General features: G+C 40.8%; 1 protein-coding gene across 1 annotated transcript in view; it reads left to right on the plus strand.

Annotated features, from left to right (window-relative positions):
- Positions 1-7,903: 7,903 nt before the first annotated feature.
- bnc2 (basonuclin 2) overlaps positions 7,904-24,787 on the plus strand; it is a 414,234-nt gene continuing 397,350 nt past the window's right edge. Inside the window, 1 exon segment of the mRNA XM_034188627.1 lies at positions 7,904-8,467. Coding sequence (XP_034044518.1) covers positions 8,465-8,467 — 3 coding nt within the window. The 5' untranslated portion in view covers positions 7,904-8,464.

A 24,787-nucleotide genomic window follows, 5' to 3' on the forward strand; every position in this document is an offset into this window, starting at 1 on the left:
CATGACGACCACGTTTTAACACTGGTGTTTATCTCTCCACTCAGCTGGGGCTGTGTGAAGATGAATGAACACGTGGACTTGTTTTCACAGGGGGTCCAGACTTTAAACCTACTTCGAAACAAAAGTATAAATGCTAATAATACATCAAGATGCATAACTTTGCATGCTGTGATACCAAACAAATTACAGATGGTAATCACGTATAGAACAGAAAAAGAAAACTCTCATTTGCACCCCACCTTAAGTACAATTAAGGACAGGCCTAATACTGTATAAAGAACTGCAAGCAACACATTGTGGTACTTTGACTTACTCAAGAATTTGCATGTACACCTCAGTCTTGAGTTATGTCTCTTCTGCCCCCTGATTCAAAGTGCAAGCATTGTGCATGTAACTCAGAACTAATTTCTGCATTTGTCCTCTGAATACGAATGCACCAGATGCCAGCACATCTAGGCCATGGAAATGGATGATATGGGGATGAGTTTGGATGATTTTCAGTGATGGACGGTGGTAATTTTAAAAACATTTTTGAAGAAACAAAGCAAAGAAAAGAGGAGTTGGTGGCACAAGCGTCCAAGAAATGAACATGACAATCTTACCAGACTCGGAATAAGTTGTCCAATAAAACCAGGCAGATTATGAATCAATACTTTCGACCAATGACTGGGAAACGATACCAGATACCATGAAGATTAACAAAGAAGAGTGGACGGGCTGAAAGAGTGTGCAGGTAAATGTCTAAACTTCTACAATATATTCTTAACTTATTTTACTGAATAAGAAGCTATATTTGTTATAAAATCTTACTAAAGCAGTTGTTATGAAACAGCAGCATCACAGCTCATTCAAATATCATGTTTATGTCAATCAATAATACCAACTTCAAGAAAACAGTTCTACAGTAATAAGCTTCTATAACGTATTACCGGTTCATTTCACAGAACAATACATGAAATTCATCGAAAAATGATGATATAACAGGTGGTTTCGATCCTTGACACAAACATAAACAAATGTCTGTGTCTGTCTTTCCCAGAAACAGCGATCTCTATGTGCGCTAATATGCTCCGATTCCAGTAATTTTACAACAAATTCACGCTAAATTTGCTAAGAATGGAAGCACAGACCCCCAATCTTTGATATTTTCACGATTATATCGTAATATGCCATGTATATAAAGGCTGTAAAACATTGTCAATATGTATACACATTACAGCAGCACTGTTCTATTCCCAGTTGAACCTTTAATCGGAAGAGCTAGTGAGACCGTTACCCCAAAAAGATGGCGAGGGAACAGTTAATGCAAGTGTATGGTTGTGTGAAGCCCAGGACCACAGTGCCCTTGGGCCACCCACCTAGCTACCTCCTTAACCCCAGTTAACCTCCTCAGGATGAAATGGAAGAAGGAGTCAGACTATTTCCCTTGAGTCTTTGCTAGGGAGCTTGTCCTTTGCTTGGTGAAAAGGTAAATTATTATGTGCGGTTGTATTTAAGTTCATATTTCCCTTGTGGACGAGAGCACAAAACGAGGACATGGGACATTGATCTCCTTGAGCAAATGTTGAACAGCCAGAAACCAGCATATCTACGCATTTGCTTTATTTCCAATACAGGTTATTTGTTCTCTGTGACATAGTGGAGAGACAAAGTGAAAAGATGAAAAAAGCACATTTTTTTAAATTAAGTTTTCTTCAGTTTAAGATGTCTAAGCTTGTTTTAAACAGTGAAACTGAGATAAACTCCCACCTTTATTAATTTCCGTTGCGTTTTTTGTCTGAGCTGCGGCCTGATATTTTGCCAGGCGGAACTGGCTTGGAACCGCAGATGGCTACAAGGATGGATGACGAGATGACCTGAAACCAAACGGTGTAGACTGAGCTTCTGGATGCATCCTACCTGCACGACTGGGATCCTGTATTGACTTAGACTTCACAAGATTTTTTTTTTAACTGAAGAGGTCACGTCAATGAGTGGCAACACATCAAATAGACAAGTAGAATGTCATGTAGATGTGAGGTTAACGCTTGGATGTCTCTTGATGGCAGTTCTGCATTGAAATACACTCTGATTGCATTGGGACTATTTAGAACTGAAAAAGTCACTTCAATAATGACAACACCATTGTGTGGACAAATAGGCCATTGAGCAGGTGTGTCATGAACTCCTGGACAACTCTTATCCAAATGACTGAGATCCTGTATCGGCTGACACACACACACACACACACACACACACACACACACACACACACACACACACACACACACACACACACACACACACACACACACACACACTATATAAGAACTTTTAGATAAATAGGTGCTCCAGCTGGTTCTGAATGAAGAATATCACTGTTTTTTTTAGTTTAATTCAAAAGTAAGGTTTCTAACCATTTTGCTTAATGGTAGTAATAGTAAATAATTATGATAATAATAATAATGATGATAATAGTAATATAATGATATTTGAGACACGTGTTTTTCAAATATATAAGTAAGACCCTTTGGCCCTTTGCTTTCACTTGGGGTCGCCACAGCAGGTCCAAGGTGGATATGGCACAAGTTTTACACCACATGTCCTTCATGAGGTAACTCCATATTACATGGAGAATGGGCACGGTTGTTGCTGAACCATAAACCTTCTGCTCTGGAAACAAGTGCACTTAGCCGCTTGGCCACCACCCCTATAAATATACATATTTGCAAAACTGAAAGTTGATTTTCTATTGACCTATTTATTGAAAAATAAATAAACAAACTACATTTTAATCAAAATCTTTGGGTGCCTTGAACCTTTATACATTGTTGCACAAGTAAAAGAAAATATTATTGTAAATCTGACATGTGAGACACAGGTAGAAATAAATGGTCTCAGAACCATTAACTTCCTCCTAAGCGGTGAGGAGAACTAAGAGTCAGCGCTGCTCCCATTAAAACTCATCAGGCTTCTTGGGGATGGCCAAACTGACCTTTCCGGACCTTTCCATGCTTCGGTAGCGACTGGAACTTAATGAACAGGAGGACCTCTGTGGATTTGATGGATCCATGAGTGTGGTGCTGGAGGTCTTCCCAGGAGGTGGAACACTTCAGTGGCAGGTTCAATAGTTCATTATCAGGGGTCTGACGATGAGTAATTAGTGAACAATTGGAACCTGTCACAGGTACAAATAAACACATACTGTATGCTCATCCATTCAACCTGTACTTAGAAATTGTCTCCATAAACACAGGGCATCAGATCATTTAAGAGTTTTGTTATGCTGCACTACCCATTTGTGAGTTAATCACCTCCTACAATGAACAAAATATAAATGCAGCACTTTTGTTTTGCTCCCATTTTTCATAAGCTGAACTCAAAGATCTAAAATATTTTCTTTCTATATACACAAAAGACCAATTTTTCTCAAATATTGTTCACAAATCTATCTAAATATATGTTAGTGAGCACTTTTGTCTGTCAAGATAATCCGTTCCGCCTCACAGGTGTGGCATATCAAGATACTGATTAGACAGCATAATTATTGCACAGGTGTGCCTTAGGCTGGCCACAATAAAAGGACACTCTGAAATGTACAGTTTTTTCAGAAATCAAGTCAGTATCTGGTGTAACCACCATTTGCCTCATGCAGTACAACACATAGAGTTGATCGCATAGTTCGCATAGAGTTGATCAGCGGCCAGATGCTATCAAATGTGAGCATTTGCCTACTCAAGTCTGTTGCGATGATGAACTGGTCAGGTCGAGCTTTCCTGAGACAGTTTCTGACAGTTTGTGCAGAAATTCTTTGGTTCTGCAAACCAGTTGTTGCAGCAGCTGTCCAGGTGGCTGGTCTCAGACAATCTTGGAGGGGAACATGTTGGATATGGAGGTCCTGTGATAGTGTGGTTACACGTGGTCTGCGGTTGTGTGACCGGTTGGATGTACTGCCAAATTCTCTGAAACGCGTTTGGAGATGGCTTATGGTACAGAAATGTACATTCAGTTCATGGGCAGCAGCTCTGGTGGACATTCCTGCAGTCAGCATGGCAATTGCACGCTCCCTCAAAACCTGTGACATCTATGGCATTGTGCTGTGTGATAAAACTGAACATTTCAAAGTGGCCTCTTATTGTGGCCAGCCTCTTGATATGCCACACCTGTGAGGTTGGATGGATCATTTCAGCAAAGGAGAAGTGCTCACTAACACAGATTTAGACAGATTTGTTAGCAACATTTAAGAGAAATAGGTCTTTTGTGTATAAAGAAAATGTTTTAGAACTTTGAGTCCAGCTCATGAAGAATGTGAGCAACAAAAAAGTGTTGCCTTTATATTTTTGTTCATTGTATGATTCTTTTATGCCATAAAGTACAACTGGAATGTAGTTTTTTTTTAAATTATTTAAAAACACAACTGTACAATGTAACGAAGCACAATGGAGCAATCTTAGTTATTCTGCAATTAACTGCATTTAAGGTTGTTTCCAACAATGTGCCGGCCTCATTACTAATGAAAACCAGCAGAGGAGGACAGTGGATGGTTCATATATATATATATATATTCATTAGACCACAGAAGAGAATTTTAGTGGGGATCCAGATCTGAATGAATAAATAAATAAACAAACAAACAAAGTCTGAATTTTGACTTGTGTTGGTTGACAGATGGAATACAGTGGAGTGTACATTATGTGTGCCCTGCTACAGTCACTTGCCCAGTTCCGGATCATTGCCAGTTCTGGATCACTGCTGTAGTATTTGCGCCGCTGTTTCTCGTAATCAGTGCGAATAAGCTAATACTTGGTACCAATGGAAAGACTGATGTTTTGTCTACAAACGACCACAAGCTTGACTGGATCCAGCCGTCCTTGTGATCAGCAGAGGAATCAAAACATCTGGTCTCGGTGGTGTGCGCACGTTTTCTGACTCATTCATTCCTGCAAGTGTGAAAGTGACGATCTCTATTATGTAGCAAAGAGTTTGCCATTCAGTGTCATTGGTTCTAGAATGGGAAAATACTTACTTACTTGGGTAGAAAATGTCAGTGTGTTATGTTTTGCTGATTAATTGCTGCGCGCATTTCTGACGAGAAAATGTGCCGGTTGTGGATCACTGAAGCAGCAGCCTTGTGTCAGCACTTGTGAGCCATGTGTACTTTGGGGGTCATCTCAACATCACGAATGGGCATGAATGTGGGGGCTTTTACTTTTTAATTCAGAATAAATCACCTCCACACATTTAAAACCCTCCTTTGCTCTCCATCTCTAACAACATAAGGTGCAAAATGATAGCAAGTTGGGGCATCTTGTGCTATCTTGACCCACTTCATTGAGTTCTGGTTAAAAGCTTAGAGGGAGATGTCAAAATCCAAGAATGTTTATTACCACAAATTTTATTTTATCTTATGGAATGCCATCCAATTTGAGTAAACATTTCATTATTTGCTTTTAAAAATGTATAACAGTGCCTTTCGAAACTAAGTAAATTCTCATTTAATAAGTATAATTTATATCATTTTGTGTACAAAACACATTCTCAGGCACAATGTGTATCATTCTGCATTAGAAGGCCTCCAGCCAGATGCCAGGAATGCCCCCAAAGTGACACAGAGTGTCGTGATCCAGAACCGGGCAAAGTGAAGAAGAAGGGCTACCCCATCCAGACTTTTTCAGCTAGATAACATCCAAACACCCAATTCAACAATACCCAATAAAGGATATTCAGTTGCATTATGGCTCCATATAGGGGGACTTTAAAAAAGTGATGCAGAACTGGGCAACTGACTGTACTTTACATATTAGGAAAAATGAAAATTAAAAAACAAAATTCAAAAAACTGCATGAAATCCAGATATTGCTACAAACTCCATCCTCAAAAACAGTAGTGAACACAATTCAAATAATCAGCGACCAGCTAATTAGCACAGCTAATTTCTTCATTGTGGATTAGCTAGCTTTAAGTTTGAAAACCATTAGTGGACCAACTGGGTCCCGCTGTATTTACGTCAGTTAGTATTTTTTCAACAAAGTTTAGCAGTCATTCTGTTTACCTCCGAAATTGTAAGTCGCAACTGGAAATGGCATCACAAATGAAGTAAATGTGTTTCATTTTCCACACAGACAGCTAAACGACTGGCAACAATAACGAGGGAGAGGCTTAAGTACACAACTAATTAACTACAGGTACACTAGGACAAATAGAAATGCAGGGACACATCAAAAGAAGCAAGAAGCGTCTGTTTTTGGGTATGTGGCTTGCATATCTCCCTGACCGTTTGTCAGATTGACATCAGCTTTCGGATATGGCTTGCACGTGGCACGATGATGTGCATCCTAAATTATGAATTTTTGGGGGGTTAATTTTCACAACCTTATTTTGAGATTAAACTGTTATTTTGACATCATAACATTAGTACTCCCAAGATGGCGCCCTCCATGGCATCTCGTCTCCATGGCATGACAGACGACAGGAAAATAACTTTTGAGAACAGTAAGTAAAATGTGTTCTTTTCATGTTTGCTTGCAGCACCTGGTGCATATTGCACATCTGTATCTTGCAATATGCACCACCCGTGTGGTGTATATAGCCAATCCGCTTTTTTTTGCTTTTTTTGGTCATGCATTGAGCCACCCACGCTCCTCTCCTTTATGCATTAATGACTTCATTGTGAATCAGTGTGGGCGTGGCTCTCAACATGGCGACACCCAGAAAAGGGGGTCATTTCGGCTGTTCGGGGTCAAAACCAATGGGTGATGTCACGTAGGCTTGTCCAGTATATATACAGTTGATGGTCATGACGAGTCTGTTGGTCTTCTGCCGCGTTTTTATGATTTTGGAAATCGATGGATTTCTCAGTATCTGATTTCAAGTCGGCCAAAGTTAAGGGCATTTTTGAGCCTCGAAATTGAAAAATATGCTCATCAAGTCCAATGTTAAGCATCTGGATTGGTTGTTTTGAACATGAACTTGATTGGACTCATATCAACACAGAGGACTGGTTAATTTCAACCAATTCATTTTTGGAGAGCAATGGCTAATAAAATGCAATTGGATGTTTCCTTAAAACCACATCAAAACGTGATACAATACAGCCACAAACACATTTGTTTTCCTCTGGATAATCATTTAAAGGTTTTTCTTGTTTTGTTGCTCACATTAAGTATGTAATATCTCATTTAATTAGCAAACTAAGCCCTCTGACAAACAGGCATATGGTCCTGGCTCTCCCACGGCCTTGGCCAACAAATGAATATGCATATCCTGGGACCTCGGTAGCTTGTTACCCTGGAATGAATTCTACACCAGCCTAATCCCTGATCTATTATTTACCCCTTGACCAAACATGCAAGTGGGGCTTCCAGACGCTTGACTTGATAGAAATGACTGCCTGGGGATTCTTCTTCTGCGTGTCTGTGCGCCCCAGCGGAGAAGCCAGGAGCGCAGTGTGCGTGTCTCTCACTCTCTCTCTTTTTTTTTGCTCTTGACACATCTCAGTCAAATGGTGAGCAAAACCTCGTTAAAAAAGGAAAGAAAAAAGGGAACACACTGAAAGTTTAATGAGCGCGCCCGCGTCTTGTGATGGAACACAACTTTGGCACGTCCCGGCGGCGCAACGCCAGGACGCCTCCGAAGGCGTGTGCGCGCACCGCGGCGCGCGTGTAAGACGACTGTGCACGAACAGTACGGAAAAAGTGAATTCGTTTGCTCAAAAAGAAATAAAAGCATTACTGTTTGCTTTTTTTTTTTCAATCCAATTTCTTTGACTTGTTACACAATATTAAGGTGAAATGAACGCACGCGGAGGGAAAATGCTCGATTTCGTGCGTGTGTGTGTGTGCCCATCCTCGTTTTCTTATCTTGGGGCTAAACATTTTTGGCGCATTTTGACGCACAAACTTGTGCCTCTGTATCCAAGCGCGGCGTGAGAGCGGGAGGACGCGCGGTGACACACGGCACAGATCCATAGCCAGACCGTGCGCGCGGCGCGCTGCGCTGACTCTGCACTCGGAAATCACCGGGGGAGTGCAGGAAGGCGGTTTTCTCAAGCAGCTCCGAAACTGTCAGCGGTATCCTTGAGTTGATCAGCGTACGGTTTGGAGGAGAAGAAGGGCCGGGGAGCGCGCTCTCATACCCACGGGGCTGACGCGTTTCCAAAAAAAAAAAAAAAACAAAAAAAACCCGAACGTCTCGACGCGCGTTTTTTTCCTCTTTGGAATCTGGCGTGGTGACGCTCGGGATTTAAAAAAAAGAAAGGGGGATAAAAAAAGCGCTGATTGCCCGAAAGTTTTGCGGGTTCAACTTTAACAAAAACGGCGATGATAAGTTGCTGGAGAGGACGGCCGACTTATCGAATCCCTTCAGATTGTGTGCGGTGTTGAAGAGGAGAAAATTCCCCACTTGAGGGCGAAATCAGACTTCGAGGAGACGCCAAAGTTTGATAAGTGCCAGAAGCCCCGGGGTCTGCCAGATACAACATGCAGCAATGGTAAATATGATTTTTTAGATTGTGCATATTCTGATGAAGCACAACACGAGCATTAAACAGGAATTTGACAAGTTTATTACAAGTTTTCATCACCACCTCTGGTTAAAAAGTTCTCCTGTCAAGTTAGAAGAATGTTTCATCTGTTAAAAAAAGTTTAATTTTAAAATACTTTTCATCTTTATCATGCTGAATTATTGTTGGCCTTTTACAGGCCTTATTCATGAATCAAAACATACTAGAGTAAGATTGGGAAAACAAAAATGTATATTTTTGTGGATGCTGAGCCACACAGTTGACCTAAAAGGCTCAAAATCCATTTATTTACACTAAAAAAAGTTGTCCCAACTTACAAAAGTCCTTTGATTGGTAACCCCCCCTGTTAAGTTAATCTAAATTAAGATAATAAGTGATATTCATGCAAACTGAATTTGGACAAACTTAATTCATTTAAGTGTTACTAATTATAGCACTTTGATTACGTTTTCTCTTTTTTTCCAGTGTGCATCACACTGAAAAAAGGGAAGTGTTGGATCAACTTAAGAAAGTTGGTGTCACTCATATTAATTAAGCTGGTGTAAATTAATTTTACAAGTAATATGTATGCTAATGTGTTAACATTTGGACAAACTTGATGGGTTGAAGTGTTAGTAATTGAAGCAATTTAATTAGGTTTTCTCTTTATTAAGTGTACATCACACTGAAAAGAGAATTGTTTACCCCTCCCACCAAAAAGTGTTTCAATTGGTAACACAAATTAATTAAGTTGAGCAAATTGAACTTAACAAGTAACACTTATGCCAACTTAAGTAAATTTTGACAAACAATACATTAAGTGTTACCAACTATAGTAATTTAGTAAGGGTTTCTCTGTCTTCAGGTGTACATCAGTTTCAAAAATTAGAATTGTTGGGTCAACCTAAAAAGGTATTTCAAATGCTAACACTCAAATTATTTAAGTAGATCTAAATGAACTTATGTAATATTAATGCCAATTTGTAATTTGGACAAACTGTTTAAGTGCTACTATGAAGCAATTTGATTGTTTTCTATTTTTTGAGTGGGCATCACACACACAAAAATCGAATTGTTGGGTCAGTTTAATAAAGTGCTTTAATTGGTGAAACTCAAATTCATTAAGTTGATCTGAACTAACACTATTGATGTCAACATGCCACCTTAATTTGGACAAGCTTAATGCTTTTAAGTGTTAGCAATTGAACCAACGTAATTAGGTTTTCTCTTTTCATAAGGATGATCACATTGAAAAGAGCAAATTGGAGGATGAACTTAATAAAGTGCTTCAAGTGGTAACACTCAAATTAAGTAAGTTGATCCAAATGAATGAACACATAATATTTCTGCCAACATGTTTAATGAATGAAGTCTGTGCAAATGAAAAATGTTACTCATTAAAGCAATATAACTATACATCACATGCACGCACGCACGCACGCACACACACACACACACACACACACACACACACACACACACACACACACACACACACACACACACACACACACACACACACACACACACACACACACACACAAAGTTGAACCAAGTTTAAAAAGTGCTTCATTTAGCAATGCAAATAATTTGGCCCAAAATAATTTAACATTTGATATTTAAACCAATGTCTTAATTTAAACTTAACTGATTGTTGATCTTTTGGGTTTCTCTATTACACACAGTGAAAAAGACAAAACCTAATTAAACTGCTTGAAAAGTTAACGCTCAAATTAATTTAGTTGATCTGAATTAAGCACTATTTATGCCAACTTACTAAATTTATTTGGGCAAACTTAATTATTTCAGTGTTACTAATTTAAGTAATTTAATGAGATTTCACAATGCAGAAAGAGGATTGTTGGATCTGTAAAAGTGCTTCAGTTGGTAACACAACTGAATTAGAATGATAGAAAAGAAATTAACATGTAAAAGTTAGGTCAATGTGTTAATTTAATTTGGACAAACATAATTGATTTGGGTGTTATCAGTTGAAACAATGTTGTTGGTTTTTTCTCTTTTACACATGCTGAAAAAAGCAAAAACCTAAGAAAATTGCTTGAACACTCAAATTAATTCATGTTGTCTAAATTAGGTTAAGTTGTTGTCAGAAATATTACTTGTATATTTGTATCAACCTCATTCAATTGTGTGTTACCAAATGAAGCACTTTTTAAAGTTCGTCCAACATCAGTATTTTTTAAATGCACTCAAGAAATTGAAGCAATGACTTGAATTAAATGTATATTGTCACCAGTTTCTACAAAAGGTCTTAGGGTAGTTAAAAGCAAAAACACAAAATTTGTTCAACTAATAAACTTGCGTTATAGGAAATATATTAACCTAACAAAGACACATATGTTAAGTACAGTTAAAACAAAAATGTTTATATGAAGTACACAAGCCACCTCATTCACGTTTTTGAGTACATGATGAAAAATGTATATATTGGTGCACAATATATTTATTTTAAACACTCAGCTGTGGATGCAAGCTTTTCTTTTTTCACCCCAAACAGCTAATATAGTTCAGTGTCAGATAATTTCAGCAGTCTGCACTTGTAGATGGGCATGATTTTTTAGGCATTATTTGCTTTACTTCCATTTACTTGAGTAGACTTCATTTCTGCAGCAGAACTTGCAAAGTTACTTTTGAGGCCTCAAATTCCTCCACAGCTTCACCTTACATACATTTTTTGTTGCATGTGATTTTTTTTTTTTACTCATTTGCTGAAATGCTGAATGTGCCATTTCAGTTGTATCATGCTGTATTGCAAATGAAAGCTTTCCATGATTTAAACTGAATAATGTCACCATGAAGTAACTTTTAACATTTATTTGTTTATTTATTTTGTATTTAGCTTGTTTGTGCATTTTGCCTAATCTGGTAGGAGAACACAAACAGCTTGTGTGAGTCTGAGTGCTTCTGCAGACAGGAGGAACGGTGAGGGAGGTAGAGATGAATGGCCTCACTGGAAAGTGTCTTTCACACCTTCATCAGTCAGAAAGTTTGAGATTAATGTGTAGCACTTTATTCTGGCCGAGTTTGAGCTGGTGTCAAGGATGTTTGCTGAGTTTGTACGGAATAGCAGTGCACATTCCAGGACTGTCATTTCATGACAGTGATCTCCTCCTGGAGCAGTTTGCATGTCCAACATTGAACCCATTTTAAAGTGCATCTGTGGCTGTTTGGTTCTTATGTACAGTTGTCTCACAGTTACTGCACTGTGAAATAAAATAAGAAAACTTCAACCTGTTCGTCACCCAGCTGTGCAGACTGTTTGAGGGTGTTCATTTAACAAGTTCAATGTTATACACAGTAAAAAGAATAGTTGTATCAACTTAAATGAATTGTTTCAATTGGTAATATCTAAATTAATTAAGCTGTTTGAACTTACGTAAAGGCCCCTTCACACATAGTGCCAATATGTACAACTCCAGGGCGACACCCGTCGGAGCAGCTGGTATGTGCACACCATGAAACATTGCACCCACGGGCAGGTGTGCACGATGCTGGTGTGACGGTTTGTGCACGCGGGAACACAGTGCCACCAGCTGCAGAAAAAAATAAATAACAAATAAAAATAATACATACTGCGATGGTTCCGTGCACGCGGAATCACAGCAGCTTAAGTAATATTAAGCTGCATGCTTGCTTGCTGCAGCCCATTGCCACAGTGATATATGTTTTTATTTTTATCCACTTGATGACAGCAGACATGCGCGCGTCACAGTGGTCTTCTCAGTCAGTTTAGTGAGTTGATAAAAAAGTGACTTGATAAAAATAAAAAAAACATGTCACCAACGGGATTCGAACCTGCACCTTCCAAAAGCTCTGATTGCAGCCAGAAACTTTACCAAGTGAGTTACCATCACTATGCTGTAAATGGTCCTGAACACTGCCTTATATCAGGAAGCACATGGACGTATTTAAAAAAAAAAGATGCAGCATATAAAAACATCGCTTTAAATCACACCAGATTATGAGTTGCATCTGTACAAAAATGCATCATTAAGATAAGAGGAAAAAAGCATATATAAGTCGCATTGTATGTAAGTCACATTTATGTTTGAAGCATGATGCTCAAGATGATGCAAAACACATTTAATTGCCGCATTATGCATTTACAACACAAACACTGTATTAGCGAGCAGAGGCTAATGGACTAATGAATGTTATTACAATATGATATGATACAATACAATACCATATGATATGCTTTATTGTCACATAGGGAAACTTGTCTTGGACTTGTGCTGCATACATATGCCTTCACAGTTGGCTACAATAAAACAAAAAAACAAAAACCCCAATCTCCATAGTATACCAATAAACAGACAACACTGCATAAATAACACACAACACACAGAAAAATCACCAGTCTTAAATAACACTGACAGTGTGAATATGGGTCCACGTCAGTGTTACTTTAACACTGGTGATTTTACTGTGCAGACTGACATCACAAGAACCTGCCCCATCCGCTTAACTCCCCTTGATGAGCACTGGGCATTAAGGCACAAGAACTCAGAGTAAACAGCTTCTTTTGCCAATAAACAAATGAAAACATCCATTCTCAGAGCTAAACATGTGCATGTTTACCTCACTAAATTTAATTAAACATTTTTAAACTCTTATACATTTTAAAACATAATAGTTAGCCTTACCCTAGCCTTTCTATTCTGCCTGTTGCTGTTCTGGCTGTTTAACACACTCAAAAAACTGATGCATTGGATGAACTCAATTCAGTTCGGAGCAGCATTTCCATCTAATAAATATATGTAGTCCCAACTAAATTAAATTAAATTATCTTGCATAGATGTGCTTTTTTTTTAGTTAGGGCTACATATTGAGTTGCATGTAAAAGTTTGCGCACCCCTGATGATTTCCATGATTTTCCTTTATAAATCACTGGTTGGATCAGCAATTTCAGTTAAATATATCATATAGCAGACAAACACAGTGATATTTGAGAAGTGAAATGAAGTTTATAGGGTTTACAGAAAGTGTGCAATAATTCTTTAAACAAAATTAGTCAGGTGCATCAATTTGGGCACCCCAACAGAATAAATACATCAATATTTAGTAGATCCTCCTTGTGCTGAAACAACAGCCTCTGAACACTTCATATAGCTTCCAATTAGAGTCTGGATTCTGGTTGAAGGTATTTTGGACCATTCTTCTTTACAATACAGCTCAGGTTTGTTAGTTTCCGAGCAGATACAGCCCGCTTAAAATCACACCACAATAATATTCAGGTCGGGACTGAAATGGCCATTCCAGAACATTGTACTTGTTCCTCTGCATGAATGCCTTAGTAGATTTTGAGCAGTGAATCCATGTGACCCTCAACTTTAACAAGATTCTCAGTACCTGCACTGGCCACACAGTCCCACAGCATGATGGAACCACCTCCAAATTTTACTGTAAGTAGCAAGCATTTTTCTTGGAATGCTGTGTTCTTTTTCAGCCATGCATACTGCCCCTTGGTATGTCCAAATAACACAATTTTAGTTTCAGTCCACAGCACCTTATTCCAAAATGACGCTGGCTTGTCCAAATGTGCTTTAGCATACCTCAAGCAACTGTGTTTGTGGTATGTATGCAGAATAGAATTCCTCTGCATTACAGCATCTCCATGTGCAAAGTGCACTGTATAGTTGAATGATGCCCAGAGACACTATCTGCAGCAAGATCATGTTGTAGGTCTTTGGAGCAGGTCTGTGTGCTGACTATGACTGTTCTCACCATCCTTCTCTTCAGCTTATCTGAGATTTTTCTTGGCCTGCCACTTCAGGCCTTAAATAGTACTGTGCCTACGGTCTTCCTTTTCCTCACTATGTTTCTCACAGTGGAAACTGACAGCTGAATTCTCTAAGATAGCTTTTTGTATCCTTCCCCTAAACTATGATGTTGAACAATCTTTGTTTTCAGGTCATTTGAGAGTTGTTTAGAGGCTCCCATGTTGCCACTCATTAAAAGAGATGCAAAGAGTGGAAACATTTGCAAATGGCCACCTTAAATACCCTTTCTCATGATTGGGTTCACCTGTGTAAGGAGGTCAAGGGTCAGTGAGCTTACCAAACCAATTTTGTGTTCCAATAATTAGTGCTAAATGTATTCAAATCAATAAAATGGCAAGGGTGCCCAAATTTATGCACCTGTCTGATTTTGTTTAAATAATTATTGCATACTTTCTGTAAATACTAGAAACTTAATTTCACGTCTCAAATATCAGTGTGTTCATCTGTTATATGATATATTTAACTGAAATTTCTGATTCAGACAACCAATGATTTATAAAGGAAAATCATGAAAATTATCAGGGGTGCCCAAACCTTTGCATACAACTGTATTTATTAGAAGGTAATCCTACTCATAATTGAATTGAGTTAATCAAATGAGTAATTTTTTTGAGTGCACTGTCCAAACAAGTGGAGTGGCAGTAGTACTGTATTAAAGAGAATAGTCTTACCTAGGTGGCGTGGCAATGAGTAAAATAATGCAGAAGAAGTGTAAGCTCACTGTATGTGAAACAGAAACACTCATCGGGGGGGACGAAGTTTCATTTGGGGGTCTCACTTCTGGAATGAGAAACAAAAGAAAAGACACTGAATGGAAAAAGCAACAGAGGTGGTAAACTGATATACAGCACTTGGCTGCAATTATAGTACGAGGTCTGTCCAAAAAGTATCGGACCTTTTTATTTTTTTCAAAAACCATATGGATTTGAATCACATGTGATTGCATCAGCCAAGCTTTCAAGTGTCTTTCGTCAAATGTCCTGTGCTTTGCAGTGCAGATTGGACTACAGTTTGGTGAGCAGTTTTCTTGCCAAACAGAAAAAAATGATCTGAGATAGGAAGAACTGTTCACGTGCGTAGTTAAATGACATTTGCTGACTAGCTGAATGGTCAGGAGATAATTTGAATGTGATTGCTATTTGGAAAAATCAGCCTAGGTGTTCCTGCAACACCTCCCCGTCCTCCGTCTTGGACCACATAGTCTCCTACGTATTTCATATGGCACAAATACCCATTTGCTGCTCCTGGAACCTCCACTGGTCAGCCCTGTCTTTGTGCTCCCAACCTACCAAATGAACTTGGAAAGGATAATAACCACATTAAAATATGGTCCAAATTAGATTTAATAAAGTTTTGTTTGTCCCCCCCCCCCCCCCCCCAAGATATTTTTCTTCTCAGTTTGATGAATGATGTAAGGAGGCTGAGTACTAATGCGCACATGTACAACCACAGCGTATGTGAGTCATGAACCCACCAATGTAAGGTGTGTCTGAATACTGTGGCATATAAATAGCAGAAATCCTCTGTGTTGAACTTTGGAGCAGCTTTTTGGTTGTCTATAACACAACTGCTTTCTGCTACCTCATGATAGTAATACACCCACACCTGAACACACCTTGTTTTAATACCTACACACCCATAATTTTATATAGTCCAATGGTGAATTATATCTTTGACGATGTTTAAAGTGAAATCTCAACCATGCTCTATTATAAAACTAGTGGGGTACTATGAACTGTGAGATTTTGCAGTCATTTGTGATTGCTTCACCTCTGACAACACCTCTGATATGTTCCTGGATTCAACAGCGTTTAACATTTTGAAAATAATTTCATGTAAAATCAAACTAAAGATTTGTCAGCTTCCTGTTAATACTGTTGACTCCATGCTGTCTTTGATGTTTGGAAATGTAAAATGATGTCTTTAATCCTAGATATGCATCAGACAGATCTTGCTGATTGATCTTGCTGATTGATCTTTGCTCTAGCAACAGTTTTGTCATAGGTTATGGTGGAAGGTTTGCTCTTGGTTGCTGACTTTTACTCATGATCACAGAACTTTGATCTTGAATGTTGACCTTTACTCCTGTGGACTGAGCTATGGTCTTAACTGTTGACCTTTAGTCCTGCTAACTGAGATTTTATTTTGACAGATGACCTGTAATACTGCAGGACTGAGCTTCTTTACTGTCGACCTTTAGTTCTTCTGACTGAGATTTGATCTTGTGTGATGACCTTTAATCCTGCCCATTGAGCTTTGATTGCGATAGGTGACCTGTTATCCTACTGACTGACCTTTGATCTTGGCTGCTGAACTTTAATCTTTTCTCAGTGTGTGCGTTGGGTATTTAATTTGTATTTAATGTTTGTGTGTGGGGCCTTAGGGTTATGTTGTGTATGTGTGTGTGTGTGTGTGGGGGGGGGGGGTGTTGCCATGGTTACTGTTGCTAGGCATCAGGTCAAAAGTGAACATACATATATAAGATTTATATATAAGATTCAGCTACACATTGATTTACCACCATGAAACCTGTTTAATCACCAATGACATTAATTTTTTATCTGGATGAGATCTTAAGCAATGTGGAGAACATTGCATTTCTGATGGGCACTTTGACATACAGGAGCAGCCATGAATAGACAGACATAAACCTCTCACTTTATGTATAATCTGGGCTAAGGGCAGCCTCCCACTGCAGATTTTTGGTCCTGATTGCCTTCGCAATTCCACAAATGAGGTAATTGGGCCTGATTTATTGCAGCAGTTGCCAAACCTTCATTCATTCATTCATTCATTCATTCACTTCTATACCTGCTTACTGCAATTAAATGTCACTGGCGGTGGGGGGGTTAGATGCTGAAGCCTATCCCAGCAGTCATTGGGCAAGAGGTGTGGTACACCCTGGACGGGCTGCCAGTCTGTCACGGTGCCGGCACACATAGACAGACAAACTCATTCACTCTCACTCACGCATCAGTCAGTTTAGTGTCAACAACTCACCTAACATGCATATCATTAGACGTGGGAGGAAGCCGGAGCACCCGGAGGGGACCCTCGCAAACACGGGGAGAACATGCAAACTCCACACAGAAAGGACAAAGTCAGAAGCAAACTTGGGAACTTTGAGGTGTGAGACAACAGTGCTAACCACTAAGCTACCTTGCTGCCCAGTCTAAGGTTTTGTGTCATATTACTATACAGCAGGTTAGTGCAGACTACAAATACAGCCCATGACACCAGAGCTTCTTGGCATGCACACAATGGTATTCTATACAGCCTATGTGCTAATATGCAGTTATAACAAGATTTTACCACATAACTAAAATGTGTCTCTTAACATCTGAAAACTGTCTGCTGCTGAAGAGCACAGTGTGCTTATTATGTGATTATGAATGTATATTATATATCCAGAGGAAATGTAATGAGGCCAGTGAAAGGTGAGTCTTTGAATGCACAACACTGACCACTGCGCTCTCTGCCAGGTCCGGTCAGTGTCACCTCCCTGTAATGAAATGTCCCACCATTCGTTCCAAAAAAAGAAAAGAAAAGAAAAATGAAAACATTAAAACAACAACAAAAACAATCTGCATTGTATTTTAATTTTAGCTAATACTGTAGCCTGGTATCAAAATAATTGAGCAGCTAAATCCACATCAATGCAGAAATTATTTCTTTCAAGAGGCACTGATGAAATAATAACAAAGCCATCTGTAAAAATGAAGTAACACTCATAGTGTGTGTGGCCCTGTACCAGTCCAGTATGTGCCGGTGGGGCAAGACAGAGTGAGAAATAAGGTGTCCCTGACCAACCTTGGGATATTGGAGAAATTTCTTCGAATGTGCGAGTTGAAGGCCAGTGTGGACAAGTGGTTATGGCCGAGCTGATGAGAACCCAAACTGGACCCAAAAAGCAGGGTGCTAAGTGAGGGAAAACAAAGTAACAATTTATTGAACACGTCGATACAGAAGAATTTGGCATGTACTGGAGACACTGGAGGCAGGATGCATAGACTGGACCAGAACAGTGTGGTGACAGGTAAGTGGGACCAGGTGGCCGCCCATAGAGCTGACAGGTGGATGATGACGCTGGAGACAAAATACACAAAAAACAGAGTCAAAAAACACAAGGAGAATGAATCATAGATAAGTCTTACTCAGACGAGGAGGCCAAGTACCTCTAAGAGAAAAGGGAGTTTCTGGTGAATTCTGGAGTGGATGAACCAGGGGTTTTATACAGGTGTTGATGAGTACAGAACAGGTGAAGATAATCAGCTCCGTGACGCGGCGCCTGCAGAAACAGAAGGGGAGGGAGAGTAGAACAGAGCAAACACCAAGGCAGCACAACACACGGCCTTCCAGGTCAGTTCAGCGGCTTACCCCATCATCAGACCCTACTCATCACCAGATGGTGATCATTTCACAGCTCCATCCCTCTCTTCACCTGAATGTCCAAGAAACTTGGGTGACAGACAAGATCGCAGGTCTGAATTAGTTAATTATACTTAATTTAACACAGATAATTTTTACTTATTTAAAATAACTTTTTATTTTTTTCTCGAGTTAACTAAACATAAGTTGATGAATGCCACCAGATCTCTCAAACCATTTGAGTAAAAACCAACTCATCTGGTTTTACAGCACATTTGTTTGAACCTTTAATACTTTCTCAACCTCCTGTTTTACTGTGTTGTTGGTAGAGCTCCATAATGGATCCGAACTCAAGCTGTTGTCATGAATTACAAAAAAAAAGAAAGAAAAAGGCTCATAAAGCACAACTAGAAATACAGTAATGCTGTCATCTTTGGGGTAAATGTCCTCATTATGCGCGGAGCAGATACCCGGTTCGCCCTGTGGTGGTGCCACGTGAGGTTAAAGAAAAAGTTCAAGCTGTCAGCGAGGCTGCAGTGAGGTCGTGATTCCTGCGGGTCTGTGGGAATCAGAGAGGGGCGAGCTCGAGCGTGGTGGGAGCCACTGGTTAGTCGGTTCAATAATCTGCTGGACAGGTAGGCCTGTGACGCCCCCCTCAGAGAGGCTGCTAATGAAGAGAAAGGCTGCTTAGTGGTGCACAGCTCTGACCCCACCAGCCCTCCCTGTCCCCCTGCTGGCTCCTTCTGATTACTGCTCACATCCACAACACTGTGTTTGTCACCCTCCAGTTTCCTTACAGTCTCACTCTCTCCCCCTGTATTTGTAAAGAGTTTGTGCTCTGCTCAGTGCATAAAAGGTTACAACACTTGGTGCATTTGTCTGTGCTTTAGCTTCATATTGCCATTTTAATTTTTGCAGTGCTTTTGCACATGTTCGTTTGCGAGATTGCCTGCAGGATTACTTAAAAGATAATGGTTGGATTTTCTCAATGAAAAGGCTGGGCATGAAAAGTGAAACTTTTTCAAAAGTTAAAACAACTGCGTTTGATTTCTCCTGGTGAAGAGGTTGTTTGCATGCCAGGCGGTCTTTTAGTTTATTAAACTTACTTAGTCGACTACAGTTAGTCGTCCAACATTATACACCTAATCACCGTTTCACATTGACAGCTAAACTTGTAGATTAGCTGTCTTATGTTAGTTGACGATCTTCACGGGTGTAATGGCCTCGCGAGTGCCGTTGCCAAGAAATGCCTACAATGCGTGAGAGTTTTGTTTACTTCCAGTCGTTGTTATGAACTATTCAACCTTTGTTTTGCTAACTGGCTTTATTAATGTTTACGGACACATACAAACTGCAGAACGACATGCATAGCTCTTAGTCTAGTAGTTCTTCTTCTACCTTCCCGTCAAACCTTTTTGTGCACACAACGCTGCTCAGCGTGACAGTGACACCCAGTGGCTAATGTGAGAACTGTCACAAACAAATCACATGACAGCTGTCTGCTATAACCATGGCCAAAAAGGGAAGAAGCTCTCCTTTTGGAGGAATACGAGCGACATAGGGGTGCTCTTGAGTGTTCCACCAAGTGGTGGTAGACGATAGCTGCCATTTTTTGAGGTAAGACACTGAAGTTTTGTCGACTAAAATAAGATTACCCTCCTCTGTACCAGGCTAAAAACATTAGTTGGGTAAGGTGAAACTTTAGCCAACTAAGTGCTTTGTGCAATGACTAACGTCAAAAGATTAGTCAACTTAGTGTGTTTATTCGGCTAAACAAGATTAGACTGCTTTATGAAACTGGGCCCATACTAGAATAACTTACATTTTCAGGCAGATCCAGGTAAAAATACAAACCCAAGTTTGTATTTTTAAAACAGGTCATAAAGAAAATTTTCAACAATAAGCATAATATAGGTCTGAAACACCTTGTTTTAGATGTCTGTGAGGTATGTCCCAGAAGTCCATATCTGGAGTCCTGTTTGTCCTGTCTCTATGAGAAAGAAAGAACTGCCCAATGGCAGTTGAGAAGCAAGTGAGAAAGGGGCGTGACCATCTGCAGATCTTTTCATTTCATGCAACAGGCAATCATCTGTGTTGTATTACTTATTTATTTATTTATCCATCCATTCATCCATTTTCTTCTGCTTTATCCGGAGTCAGGTTGCGGGGGCAGCAGCTCAAGCAAAGCCGCCCAGACCTCCCGATCCACACACACCTCCCCCAGCTCCTCCAGGGGAACCCCAAGGTGTTCCCAAGCCAGCCGAGAGACGTAGTCCCTCCAGCGTGTCCCGGGTCTTCCCCGGGGCCTCCTCCCGAAGGGACATGCCCAGAACACCTCTCCAGCGAGGCGTCCACGGGGCATCCGGAAAAGATGCCCGAGCCACCTCAACTGGCTCCTTTCAACATGGAGGAGCAGCGGCTCGACTCCGAGCTCCTCCCGAGTGACTGAGCTCCTCACCCTATCTCTAAGGGAGCGCCCAGCCGCCCTGCGGAGGAAATTCATCTTGGCCGCTTGTACTCGCGATCTCGTTCTTTCGGTCATGAGCCAAATCTCATGACCATAGGTGAGGATCGGAATGTAGATCGATCGGTAAATCGAGAACTTTGCCCCCCTACTCAGCTCTCTCTTCACCATGACAGTCCGATACAGCGACCGCATCACTGCAGACGCTGCACCGATCCGTCTATCGATCTCACGCTCCATCCGTCCCTCACTTGTGAACAAGACCCCGAGATACTTAAACTACTCCACTTGAGGCAAGGACACTCCACCGACCTGTAGAGGGCAAAGCACCTTTTTCTGGTCGAGAACCATGGCCTTGGATTTGGAGGTGCTGACTTTCATCCTGGACGCTTCACACTCGGCTGCAAACTGCCCCAGTGCACGCTGAAGGTCCTGATTTGACAAAGCCAACAGAACCACATCGTCCGCAAACAGCAGAGACGAGATTCTGTGGTTCCCAAACCAGACCCCCTCTACACCCTGGCTGCGCCTAGAATTTCTGTCCATAAAAATAATGAACAGAACCGGTGACAAAGGGCAGCCCTGGCGGAGGCCAACGTGCACTGGAAACAGGTTTGACTTACTACCGGCAATGCGAACCAAGCTCCTGCTGCGGTCGTACAGGGACCGGATAGCCCTTAGCAAAGGACCCCGGACCCCGTACTCCCGGTGCACCCCCCACAGGGTGCCCCGAGGGACACGGTCGAACGCCTTCTTCAGATCCACAAAGCACATGTAGACTGGTTGGGCGAACTCCCATGAACCCTCAAGCACCCGATGGAGCATGTAGAGATGGTCCAGTGTGCCGCGACCAGGACGAAAACCACATTGCTCCTCCTGAATCCGAGGTTCGACTATCGGTTGAATTCTCCTCTCCAGTACTCTGGAATAGACCTTACCGGGGAGGCTGAGGAGTGTGATCCCCCTGTAGTTGGAACACACCCTCCGGTCCCCCTTCTTGAACAGAGGGACCACCACCCTGGTCTGCCAATCCAGAGGCACTGTCGCCGACCGCCACGCGATGTTGCAGAGGCGTGTCAGTCAAGACAGTCCCACAACATCCAGAGACTTAAGGTACTCAGGACAGACTTCATCCACCCCAGGAGCCTTGCCACCGAGGAGCTTTCTAACCACCTCGGTGACTTCGGCCTGGGTAATGGATGAGTCTGCCTCTGAGTCCCCAGTCTCTGCTTCCTCTTCGGAAGATGTGACGATGGGATTGAGGAGATCCTCGAAGTATTTCTTCCACCGCCCGAAAACATCCCCAGTCAGGGTCAACAGCTCCCCACCCACACCGTAGACAGTGCTGGTGGAGAGCTGCTTCCACCTCCTGACGTGTCGGCTGGTTTGCCAGAATTTCTTCAGGGCCGACCGATAGTCCTCCTCCATGGTCTCGCTGAACTCCTCCCATACCCGGGTTTTTGCCTCTGTGATCACACGGGCTGTGGCACGCTTGGCCTGCCGGTACCTGTCAGCTGCCTCCGGGGTCCCACCTACCAACAAGGACAAGTAGGACTCCTTCTTCAGCTTGACGGCATCCCTTACTTCCGGCGTCCACCACTGGGTTTAATTCACTAAATGTAAAATAAATAAATAAATACAATACAGCTAGCAGCTTACCTTAGCTTCCTGGTCATCTGGCAGTCCTGCTTACCACTGTCAAATGTCAAATGTAGACTATAAATACAAGAGCAGCACTGCTGAATGGATTGGAACCTAAGGTAAGTGGCTAACTCCATAAACGGTCATTAAAAAACGTTTACTTGCATTTAATGATGTCAGCATGCAGGCATTTATCTACAGAGGCACTCTCTCCATGCTACTAGACACTTCTAATGACATTTTTACCTCTTTAGCGGTGATAAGAAGTGGTTTACTGTGAGTGTTTTTAGCTTGCCACGTCTCATGATATAATAAAGCCGGTTATCCCGTGAAGGTGTTTCCAGTCAAAATGAATACTGCACCGATTAAATACATTTTTTTCTTAACTTGTAAAACTCGAACCCAGGTTGAAAAATGTCTGGCTTCTGCCATGATGGGAGTGAGGCAGACAAAGGAAATGTTCAACGGTGGTTCAGAAATGGCATGTTCCACTTTAGGGGTGTCTGAAATTGTATTTCAAGATTCTACCAGGCATGAAAATGAGAAATAAGTTGTAATACTTAGTTAAAGCAAGAAGAATTTATAAATATTTTGACCCTCCCCCCCAAAAAACACAGTTGTTTTTAGATCTTTTTTTAATAAATCTTGACACAAACTTAATAAAATTTTTGTGAGACATAAAATAAATCTTCTTACTGTCTATTTAATCTCTTCTGAATGAATGTAGCATTTGTGTTTCTGTCTCTCTAAAGAAAAAAGGCAGAAGGATCATGAAAAAGGTGAAAATGTGAGTTTATATAATGTGTTAAAAGATAACGATAGCATTCTTTCAGCGTTAGCGGTAATTTAATCCGTTTAAATGTGAGCTCGGCGCTATAAGCGGCATTTCAAGCATAAGATGATACTTGTACTTACATGTGTTCACTCTTTTATTCCTCTACGTTACACTGTCATAATCCCGAAGGAAAGGTTTTAGAACCTGAACCCGCGCTGTGCGCGCACAAAACAAACGCTCTCTCAGTTGTTATTTGTTTAAAGTGAGAAATGAGAGAACACTTTTTTGTCTATCCAGATGCAGTACCGATTCTTTACATTGTCAGCTGTAGTTTTGGGGTGGTCTAAATTGATTTTGTCCAGAACTAATTAGTGGTGACTCTGTAAAATAAACGCTTCAGTGTCACTGTGTGGCGACTGTCCAATCGGGAGGGAAATTGCATTGCCTTTGTAATCCATACGTTCTTCCGCGGAGTGAGAATATAATTCATGTCGATGCCATAGGAATAGCAGAGAGCGTGTAACGAACAGGAGTATAGTTGTAACCAAACGGCTCAGTTGGGAGGTATAGGGTTATACGGTATAATTTATATTTTATGGCTCCCTCCTGCACTAACTGCAGTCAAGAATAAAGTCATTCAATTTTGTTCCATGAAACAGTGAGTGAGAATATCTGGGATTTCACTTGTGATGGAAACTCCAGATGCTACTTTTGTCCTTGCTTGTATTTTTTTATTTTCCTGGTGAGCCATATTTTTTTCTTTCAAATTAAACACAGCAAGCAGCGCTTTTATTCTGTACATAAAATACTTGAAGGGCTTTTTTTTCTTTTCTTTGTATGATCATGCAAATGATCGTGGACGTATGCATTAGTTTCTGCAAAAAGCTTAGAAGTATCTCCTCGGGCTGTCGAGAGCGGTTCGATTAAGAGGGAATAATTTGCCCTAAAGGTGCCTTTTCTCCTCCCTTGAAAAAAGCTGGTGGAAGAAATGTGATATGACAAGATAAGTGGTGGCTCATGAAAAATTCCAGAGGACTGAGACGCAACATGTTGACTTTGGAATTACTGCCTTGAGTGTCGCGTCCTTTGCTTCTAACTGTGTCTGACAACGTTCTTTTTTACCTGATTTAACTTGGAACCTCTTCCACTGCTTCTCAAACCAGCATGTTCTTATTTAAAAGCTGTTTGTGCGCAGTACAAAGTCAGTGCCGAACTTCATTCCAGCCTTTCATGACAGTACATGTTGTGTAATAAAA

The sequence above is a fragment of the Thalassophryne amazonica genome, chromosome 15 (genome assembly GCF_902500255.1).
Source record: "Thalassophryne amazonica chromosome 15, fThaAma1.1, whole genome shotgun sequence".
Taxonomy (NCBI): domain Eukaryota; kingdom Metazoa; phylum Chordata; class Actinopteri; order Batrachoidiformes; family Batrachoididae; genus Thalassophryne; species Thalassophryne amazonica.